Genomic DNA, 10,998 nt, shown 5'->3' on the forward strand with positions numbered 1-10,998 from the left:
AAATAGGGAGCCACTGGAATTTCTTGAGTAGGGGGTGACGTGATTAGATGTGTGCTTTAGGAACATCACTTTGGTGGCAGAATGGAGGATAAGTTGGATTGAGTAAAGACTTGAGGCAGGCAGATCCACTAGCAGGATATTGCAATGGTCCAGGAGTGAGATGAAGGCCCACACCAGGGTGGTGACAGTATCAGAGGAGAGAAGGGGGAATAGTGGAGAGATGTTACAAAGATGGTTCTTGGTTCTCCCCTCCTGGACCAAGGAGACTCCATGACAATTTTTCTGGTACTTGAAGAGGATTATCATGTTCCCTTGAGCCTTTTCTGCTCTAAGAGAAACATTCTCACTTCTTTCAAGTGATTCTCATTTGACAGAACTTTGAGACCCTTCCCACAACTCCTCTGGTTGCCTCCTCTGAACAATCTCTAGGTTGACAGTGCCTTCCCTAAAATACAATACTCTGGATGCCTTCTGACCAGGGAAGAGTCCAGTGGTCTACCACCTCCTTTCCCCCTCTATTCCTCTCCATGTCACATAAAATCATGCTGCCTTTTTTTTAGATGTCATATTACATTTTTAACTTTTTCTGAATTTGAACTCCATCAAAATGTCTATGTATTTTTTCAGATAAACCACTGTCTGCTAATGCTTCCCTTATTTTCTACTTATAAAAAATGCTTTTTGAAGGACTTTACTTTTAGTCCTATTAATTTTCATCAGATTAAACTCAGCCCCGTGTGCTAGTCAGCATTGTATAAATTGTTTTCTTTGTTCCACTCACTTCACTCTACATCCGTTCATACAAGTCTCCTCCGGTTTCTTTTAAAACAGCCTCTTTATCATTTTTTATACCACAATAGTATTCCATCGCATTTATAAATAATGACATGTTCAACCATTCCCCAATCAATGGGTAGTTTCAAAGATTCCCATTCTTTACCACCTCAAAAAGAGCTGTAAATATTTTTGTATATCCTTAGAGTTTGTTTTTCTCTCTGCCTTAATCCATTTTTTCTAATTTCTTTTTCTCCTTTCCCTCCTTATCCTACTTCCCTGTTGAGTAAAATGTGTTTCTGTACTCATCTGTATATATATATATTCTTCCATCCTTTGACCAAAAAAGGAGGGAGAGAATTTGGAACTCAATCTTTTAAAAAAAAAAGAATGTTAAAAATAAGTAAATAACAAATAAAAAAGGACAAACAAAAACAAAAAAGAAGAAAAATTGTAGCTAGATACAGCCAGTCCCCAGAGACTCACTTTTCTTTGTCCTTTTCCCTGTTCATGATCACACTTAGATTAAATCCTACTCTCAAGAAAGGATTTAATTCAATAAACTCACTCACACTCAGATGCAAAGATGTTCGCATTTTGAAAGGGACCAAAACGTTACACCCCCAGCAGGTCTCTAATGGTGGCATTTCAGACATCACTGAGCAGGCAGTAGGTCATTTTCTTATTTGGTTGAGGGGAAAAGAATTCCAGTGCCCCTGGAATGACTCTGATCCCAGGCAGCTCTGAGGAATACTGAGGAAAGGCTGCACACAAGCCTCTCTGGGTCCCTCGCCTGGCTAGCCTCCAGCTGCATGACTGCTGGGTCCCTGTCCTGGTCTAATCCCTGCTTTCTCGTCTCTTGCAGCTCCAGCCATTAGGAGTAATGGTAAGTTCTGTATTCAATGTTGGCCTCTGCCCTGCCCTTCCTGAACATTGATATCAGTACAGTATAGGACATATCAGTACATCCAGGACAGTAGCTCCTATCCTCAGTGGAGACTTGTACCCACCTGATTAAAGGGAGAGTGAGACTTTAGTGCCAGCACTGAAGCAGCCGTCACCAAGATAACTCTCTTTTCTCAATAGCTACTACCCAAAGCTGCTTGTGCCCCTTTCTGCTGCTAGAGACTCAACCCTCTTTCTCAGGAGCTTGTTCAGTCATGTCTAACTCTCCTTCTCTAGTGTGTCTCCATTTTACAGATGGGGCACTGAGGCAAATGAGGGTGAAGTGACTCACTCACTGTCACACAGCTAGTAAGTGTCTGAGCCTGAGTTTGAACTCAGATCTTCCTGCTTCCAGGCCCAGCGCTCTATCCAGTATGCCACCTAGCTACTCCAGAAATTTGTTTTTCAGATACAAAGTCACAGGAAGCATATACCCTCCAAAAAGGGCTAGTCTGCTCAAGTGGGTCGCCATGTTTTTCTGTGTTTGAGTGAATTGTTGTTCAGCTCTGTCTGACTCTTCACAATGCCATCTGGAATTTTCTTGGCAAAGATACTGAGATAGTTTGCCATTTTCTTCTCCAGCTCATTTTACAGATGATTGGAAATGGAGGCAAACAGGGGTGTGGGACTTGCCCAGGGTCACATAGCTAGTAAGTGTCTGAAATCTGATTTGAACTCAGGTCTCCCTGACTTCAGGCCTGGGGCTCTATCCACTGCCCCACCTAGCGGCCCTTCTGGGTTTGAGCAATGCTTGTTTGTATATCCCATTTCTTCTCTATCCCTGCGCTTGTGTGTGTTTCACTACCTGCTCCATGGAAAGAAAAGTCTGCTATTTACTACTCATTTGACCTCATTATTTAACTGCTCCAAGTCTCAGTTTTCTCATCTGTAAAATTAGCCAGTTGGACTCATTAGATAATCTCCATGGTCCTTTTCAGATCTAAATCTTATGATTTAGGATCGAATGAGAGAATGCGTGTAAAATGCTTAGCTCAGTACTTGGCACACAGTAGGCACTTAATAAATGCTTATTTTCCATCCCCACTCCCCATGGCATGTCTGGGTTTTGTGTGTGTCTGTGGTTGCTCTGAGGTTATCAACATACTCGATGGGTCATGAATGAGAGTTGGGAGGGGTCATGTAGTCCAACTTCCTTATTTTGCAGCCGAGGAAAATGAGTCCAAGAAAGGTTAACTGAGTAGCCCAAGGTCACACAACTAGTGGTGACTAAGCCCAAATTTGAACCCAAGATCCTTGAATCCAAAGCCAGCATTCTTTCTCCTGCCTCAAGTGATCTCTAAATGTCTGTGTCTGTGCTGTGTGGGTCATGTCGAATCAAGTCAACAAGTAATAATTATGTGTGTGTGCCATCATAGAAACTAATGATTGTTGGGGATACAAAGAAAGGCACAAACAATCCCTTCTCTCAAGGAGCTCACAGTCTGTGGGTGCTGCTGTCGACACCATGTTGAGTATATGCATTGTGCATTGTACATGTGTCTGTATCTATCATGCTTAGATCTTGGGTCTCTGCATTATTTCAGCTGAGAGGGTTGGAGGAGGAGGTATTGGGGGCAGAGATTCAGATCCTATGAGGAAGCTGGCAGCTAGTAGGGGCTGGGGTGCCTGACCTTGGAATAGAGCCACATGTGTACCTCCCTCTTCCTGCAGGAAGAGTGTTTCCTCCGTAAATGGATCCCTCTCCTTCCTACAGAGCTATACTGATCCCAGAGATTTTTAGGGGTTCCCCTAGATTTTGGAGATTGAACTTACATATCATTCACTCTTCCTTTCCCTGAGATGGGTTCTCTTTGAGAAGAAGACTATGACTCTTTGTTTGTTGTGGTTTGTGGTTGTTTTTGTTTTTACCAATCTGATGGTACCTAGAGTATCCTTAGAGAGTTGTCCACCCTCCTGGAAAAAGCCCTGTGGCCTCACGACTCAGTGTGGCATCCATGTGTGAGAAAACTGCCACCAGCAGTTGACCCAGCTCTGACTTTTTGTCCACTCCACACCCTCTAAACACCCACTGTGTGCTCCATTCTATTCTCTGTGCCTGTCACTGGTGTCCTCCCCTCAGATCTGGGTTTGATGCCTCCTTGGAAGCTCCTTTTCTTCATTCCCCTCTACTCTCTACCCATCAGGTCCCCCAAGGGCAGTACTGACCCTGGAACCCCCATGGTTCAATGTGCTCCAAGGGGACAATGTGACTTTGACTTGTGATGGGTTCCAGACTCCTGGAAAGAATTCTATTGAATGGCGCCACAATGGGTCAGCTATCCCCATCCACCAAGACTCCTATATCATCCCAGCTGTCTTTGTGGAGGACAGTGGGGAATACCAGTGTCAGACAGAACACACAGCTCTCAGCAACTCTGTGCAACTACAGGTCTCTAGAGGTAAGTGAAGGATAAGGAGTCTGGGGTAAGGGGGAGGGGGAGGAGAATGGTTGCAATCTGCTTACAATACAGCCTGGAAAGAGACATGTCCTGTTTATTGGCAGAGCTTATGACAAGGGGGATGGATGGGAGAGTTCCTGAGAAATCTGCAGGTTATTTTAATTCTCCTTTTCACAGTTGCCCTTACTGAGATATGAGTTTAGCTTGTCTTCTAAGTTTTAGTCACTGACTTTTCACTATTCATTTCTGGCAGGAAATTTCCAGAAATCCCCCCCAAGTGACCAGGAGCCTAGGGACCTACATTTAATCAGTCAATAAGTTTTTATTAAAGGCCTATCATGTAATAAACACTGGAAATATAAGTATAGAGAATGAAGCAATCCCTGGTCACAAAGAGTTTACATCCTAATGGGGGAGATAACAAGTACATGTAATATTTATGTACATACATATATTGCTTATATCACATATACATGCAACGTATGTTACATGCATTATGCATGCATGCATGCATACATGCTACATACATATAAAATTTACAAGTACAAATATATACAAGGTATTTTGAAAGGAAGATTGCTTGCAGTTGAGAGGACCAGGAAAGGTATGGTGCAGAAGGTTTTGCCTGAGCTGTATCTTATAGGAAGAAAGGGTGTTTTGGGGAAGAGGTGAGGAGGGGCTGCATTCCAGGCATAGGGGTAGGGGGTGGGGATAAGATGTAGAGATGGACAGTGGAAAAGCCTGGAGTTGGGAGCTGAAGGTGGCATGAGAGGAACACAGAGAAGGCTAGTGTTTGGCTGAGTAGAGTCTTGTCCATTGAGGCTGGCTAGGTTGTAAAGGCCTTTCAAAGCTAACAAAGGAATTTGCATTTTTTTCCTAGAGGCAATGGGAGCCACTAGAGTTGGTTGAGCAGTAGATTCCCATAGTCACCTCATCCTGCTGTACTAGCATCCCTTGCAGGCTGAGGGTTATGGATCCAGATTAGAAACAAGCTCACATTCTCTAAAATGTTTTGTGCCCCATCCTAGTTCTTTAATTCCTCTCGTTACCTCAGTCTTACCTGTCTTACCTGCACATTCTCCCTGTTTCTTTCCCTATTTCTAGGGCTCTGATATGTGGTGAGCCCTTTGGATTATATGTGGGCAGATGGGGTGTATAAATATTCAAAGCGGACTAGTACCTCTAGCATAAGGGTTTGCCAAGCCCTGTTCTGGGATGCTCATCTACCTGTAGGTCCCCTGTAGGTCCAAGAAGCTGTAGTTTGTGTGGTGATCACCTGTCTTGGAAGACAGGCTAATGAGGTTGAGGGTAACCAACCAGGCATAAACCCATTGGCAAGTTGGTGGGGTGTTTACCCCAAGCCTGTGAAGACTCCTGCCAGTAGAATGGGTGGGTAAGAACATCTTGCACCAACTGACATGAAGGTGGCTGAAGCAGGCACTGTGGAGTTTTTAGAGCTTGGTCAGAGATTGAAGATGCCAGGGTCATCCACTTCATCCTGGGCCATTGCCAGTCATCCTAACTTTTGTCTTGTCACTGGACTTTGATGACTCTGGAAGAGAGTGATTCTGATGACTTTGTGCAACTCTACTTCTCTTAAATCTAAGTCACCCATGAGTGAAGACATTACCCTTTGAGGTCATTGGTCCTCTCTGAAAATGAATGACAAACAACAGTAACATGTGAGCAGACTCTAGCAAGTGGCATTCTGCACATCTTCCATCCAGGTTCAGTGACTGGGATCATTGTTCAGAGTCAGGGTCTGCTTTTCTTTGTCTTTGAAGATGGCAGAAGTCTTAAATGGCCCAAGGCTGTAGAGGAAGCTGAAATGTCCTGAGCCAATGGCCTTTGTGTTTGTCTTTCAGATTGGCTGCTACTCCAAGCAGAGAGATTAGAATTCATGGAAGGTGACACTATGATCCTGAGGTGCCACAGTTGGAGGAGCCAACCCTTGCACAAAGTCACATACTACCATGACAACACAGCCTTAAAGTTTGACTCTCAGACTTTCAACTATATTGCCTCTCCAGTGAACCATACTCACAGTGGATCCTACTACTGTAAAGGGAACCTGGGGCATACTCCCCGTATATCTGCAACTGTGATTATCACTGTCAAAGGTAAGGAGACTTGACTAAGGCATTTGAGGGGAAGACACAGACACCTAGGACTGAGATTATGTGGTTCTTATGGGGAGGACAAGGAGATGCTAGAAAGAGACAATAAGAATAATTGACACTGAGGTAACATTTTCAGGTTTATGAAGCATTTTCCATACATGTTTCATTTGATCTCCACAACAAACACCACAGGCATTATTACAACTGTTATTATTATTTTGGAGGTAAGAAATTGAGGCTCAGAGAGGTGTGACATCTCCATGATAACACAGCAGCAGTACCTGAACGTGGGTCTTCCTTGCACATATGGTGGAAGGGATACTGGCAGAAAACAAGGCAAAGTTAAAAACAAAAGAGACCAATAAAATCTTTTTTTTTGTTGTTTTTTAAAGACAAAGCTGTCTGCCTTTGTCCACACTTTCTCATGTCACATTTACCTCTCAAACATTCGCAGTTTCACTTCTGCCCCATCATTTGACTAATACTGCTCTTTCCAAAGTTACCGATGATCTAGCATGGTATCATGTAATGAGCTAGCATGGTACCATGTGATGAACCCCAGCTTCAGAGTCAGAAAAATTGAGCTCATCCTTCCAAGGAAGTTGACAATCTCCATTGACTTGGGCAAGTGATTTAACCCCCTCTGGAACTCAATTTTCTCATTCAAAAAATAGGATTGGATTAGATGGCTTCTCAGGTTCTTTTATACCTATGATCTCTGCTCTTCTAAGTCCTCATCCTTCTTGACCTCTCTATAGCACCGCACACTATTGTCCACCCCATCCTTCTGGCTACTTTCTCCCTTCTGGGTTTTTGTAATGCTCTGACTTCTTGGTGATCTTCCTCCTTGATAACTACTCTTTTTCAGTATCCCTGTTGAGCCCCTGATGTTTGAGTGCATCCAAGGGCTCTATTCTGCACCTTCTTCTCTTCTCTCTCAGCATTCTCTATCTCCAAGACCTCATAAGCTCCCATGGGTTCATTCTATGCACATGTCTTCTAAATCTACACATTGTACCCTCAACTGTCTCCTGAGCTCTAGATTCCACATCTCCAGCTGCCTGTTAGACATCTCTACCTGGATGTGGCATAAGCATCTCAAACTCTACTGAATTCACTCGTTTTGTCCCCTAAACACATCCTTCTTTGTAATTTCCCTACTTCTGTCAAAGGCCTTACTTGGACTTGCAAAGTAGAAGTCATACTAGACTCTTCATTCTCGTCTCTTGCCTCCTAAATCCAACCAGCTCTCTAGTCTTACTGATTCTAACTCCACACTTGTTCCTTTTCTGCTCACATCACTGTGCCATCTTAGTTCAGAGTCTCCTAACTCCTTACCTATTATACTATTGCAATAGCCTCCTAACTGGTATCCATGCCTCCAGTCTCTCTCTCTCTCTCTCCAATACACCTTCCACATAGAGGCCAAACTGATGTTCCTAAAACCATAGGTCTGACCATGTCAGTCCATAGCTCAAGTAGCTTTGATGGTTCCCTGTTAATGCATAAAAATGATGATAAAATAGAAACTTCCCTGCTTGGCATTTAAAGCCCTTCATATCTGACTTCAAATTATCTTTCTAGACTGATTTAATGTTATTTCTCCTCATGGACGCTGTATTCCAGCCAAAGTGGTCTACTTGCCATTCCCTATACATAACAGCCAGCTCTCACCTCCATGATTTTGGACCAGTTGTCCCCCATGCCTGAAACATTCCTCTTATTTTTGCCCTTTGGATTCCTCCCTGTCTTCAAGATTGGCCTCAAATGCCGCCTCCTATAGGAGGACTTTTCTGATTTCCCTAATCGTTGCTGATCCCCTCACCCCAATTACTTTGTATATAGTTTGTATTTTGTTATCTATATATACGTTGTTTTCCCCAGTAGAATGTAAGCTCCTTAAGGACCAGGGATTGTTTCATTTATGCCTTTGTATCCTCAGTGCCTTGCACATGGTAAGCACTTAACTAATGTCTGTTAGATTGAATTTTAAAATTTAATTTGACATCAAAGATCCTGGATTTTGTTCCCCAGAATGTACAGATAGATTTCATGTTTTGTTTGCATGAATGCATTTCTGTCTTTTATTTTTTAAAATTCTGAACTTAATGAATACCCACAAAATAATCATCTTCATATATAAAGTGGAACATAAAAAGATTAAATGTGAAAGCATACATCTATGTTATGTACAGTTTGCCCTTTTAAAAGTATGTAAAAATTTAATGTGTTATTTTAAAAGCTAGCCTATTTCTTTGTGTTTCCTTCTGAACTTCATTCTGTTCTCTTCTGTCCATTAAAAATGCTTCCATAACCATTTTTCTTTCTTTTCTTCTTTTTTTGGCAACACTACCGATATGTATTTTTCTCCCCATATTCCACCATGAAAAATAGAAAAAAAGAAAAGCAGAATCCTTGTAACAAAGATAATGAATCCACACATTTGCCGTGTTTGAAAATTCATGTTTCATTCTGCACCTTGAATCCATTTCCTCTCTGTCAGGAGATAAAAAGCATCATGCATTTATTTCTATTTCTTTGGTTTTTTTGGCATGCTATGACTTTTTCACATGGATGTCTATATGTCTGTACTATAACCCTATTAAATTGAGAGGTCTCCAGGCATAAGGAAGTTGTTTTTATAGCCTCCTACAGTGCCCAGTCAATGCTATTGACTGAGGGCACCTCACCATCTGACATTTTTCTTTGTCCTGGGAGCTTACTGTCTCTCTCCATCTCAGTCTAGAATGACTTGAGACTCCACTTTGAGTTGAGACCTCCTGGATTCTTGGTATGTGTTTATCTTTTAAAATTGGCTGCTACTCCAGTCCTTGAAATTGGTTCATATGGAAGGGAGCCCATGGTGCTGAGGTGTCATGGCTGGAAAAACAAATCCATTTCTAAAGTCCCATGCTATCAAAATGGAGAGGAAGGAAGATTTTTCAACATGATTCCGACTTTTCCATCAATCAAGTGAACGATAATGACTATAAATGAACTGTGATGATTTGTGTTCAGTGACTACAGGAAGTAAGAAGGAGAAGTCAAAAATGGGGAGAATTACTGTCCAATGTGAGACATACCCAAGCAGGAAAGAGAGAAGGCTGTTAGGCTTTAAAAAAAGGGGACTTTGGGTGATACATCTTAAGAGGGCTAATGATAGTTTCAGAGTACTAAATCACCATGAATTGCCTTTCTTGCTACCAGCACAAAGGCTGAAAGTATCTAGCTGTCTTGGGTGACTATTTTATTTGTACCTAAGTTCCACAAAGGACCCCTTGGGAGATGGGGCATCATCATTCATTCAGATGTCACTGCAAAGGAACAGAAGTTATACCTCTCCCATCATTCCCCTACTCTGGATTCCTCCACTGAAAGGAATAACTTTTCCTTCCCATGCAAGCCAGTCCATCTTTTAGAATCCTGAGGTCCAATGCTCCCTGATTCAACCACACTGCCAATCATCTGGACCAGCACAACAACCTTAGTATGAAACCTTGCAACTTACCTCCTTATTCCCAAGGGTAAATCATCAGCTGTCTGGCCCTTCTGATGAAATCCTGAATTCCTGAATCCCTAGAAATCAGAGTTCATCTTTTGAGTCTTCAGGCCCAGGCAGGAGCTCTTTCAATTATATAGGGTGAAGAAGAAAATATCACATGGGGCTGGAACATCAAGGAATTTGACTCAGAAATTTTAGTAATAATAATAGTATTATTATCAATAATGGAAAAATAATAATAATTATGTCAAATATTACATAATTCAACTGTATCATGGGTATGAGGTAGGTGTAGCACCTCACTGTTACTGTTTTCTCTCTCTTTGTTTCTGTCTCTCTCTGTCTCTGTCTCTGTCTCTCTGTCTCTCTCTGACTCATTCTCTCTCTCTCTCTCTTTCCCTCAATCTCTGTGTCTGTCTCTCTGTCTCTCTATGACTCAGTGTCTCTCTCTCTCTCTCTCTCTCTCTCTCTCTCTCTCTCTCTGTGTGTGTGTGTGTGTGTGTGTGCATGTGTGTGTCTCCTCCCTCTCTCTCTCTCCACCCCTCTTTCTTTCTCTAGGCTAGGAGAGACCCTCATAATACCTCTTGACTGAGACTCTTAGCATTGGGTCACCTTAGGGATCCAAGCAATCTTCCCTCTGAGGGTCTCACAGTATCCATCCTAAACCCCAGAACCAAGGACAGATGACTTCCTTTTCTTTCTTTCTCCTTTAGGAAGCAAGTGCTTGATAGGTATTTGCTGATTCACCAGGATTCTAATGGTTCTTTCTCCTACATCTTACTTTTGTACAAATGTAGATCCAACTGTACCCACTGCCTCATCTTCTAAAATCTGGTTCTACATCCCTTTCTACCTTGTGATGGGAATTCTGTTTGCAGTGGACACTGGTCTGTACTTCACACTTAAGGGAGAGGTCAATGGCCCAAAGAAGAACACAAGGCTCCCTCTCACCAGATGGCATAAAGAAACTGAGGATGACTGATTCATCAGCCTGTGGAATGACTGGGGTCTTGGCATCGCAGTGACCCATTCATCTCTGTCTACCTCCTCCTCTCCTAGTCCTCAACCTTCTTAGTCCATTCCTGAAGGCAATAGTGAGTGACTTCTGTCAAGCTTGAGATGAGGACTATTCCTTATCCCTGACCTCCAGTATCTCTTTGTCATCAGAGGATAGAGGTGTCTGTGAGCTCCAGGCAAAGTAGTCAGCTCCAGCTAGTACCCTTCTCATGGCTGAGTTCCTAGGAGCTCAGGGCTGCAC

At 42.6% G+C, this 10,998-nt stretch overlaps 1 protein-coding gene across 1 annotated transcript; it reads left to right on the forward strand.

The window, feature by feature from the left end:
• Nucleotides 1-3,184: 3,184 nt before the first annotated feature.
• Nucleotides 3,185-10,768, forward strand: LOC118846723 (low affinity immunoglobulin gamma Fc region receptor III-like). Its single transcript, XM_036755479.1, has 4 exons — nucleotides 3,185-3,191; nucleotides 3,864-4,118; nucleotides 5,984-6,238; nucleotides 10,538-10,768. Exons 1-4 carry the CDS (start codon nucleotides 3,185-3,187, stop codon nucleotides 10,720-10,722), a joined length of 702 nt encoding a protein of 233 aa, XP_036611374.1. The 3' UTR covers nucleotides 10,723-10,768.
• The last annotated feature ends 230 nt before the right edge of the window (nucleotides 10,769-10,998 follow it).

This window comes from Trichosurus vulpecula, chromosome 4 (assembly GCF_011100635.1).
Source record: "Trichosurus vulpecula isolate mTriVul1 chromosome 4, mTriVul1.pri, whole genome shotgun sequence".
Taxonomy (NCBI): Eukaryota; Metazoa; Chordata; class Mammalia; order Diprotodontia; family Phalangeridae; genus Trichosurus; species Trichosurus vulpecula.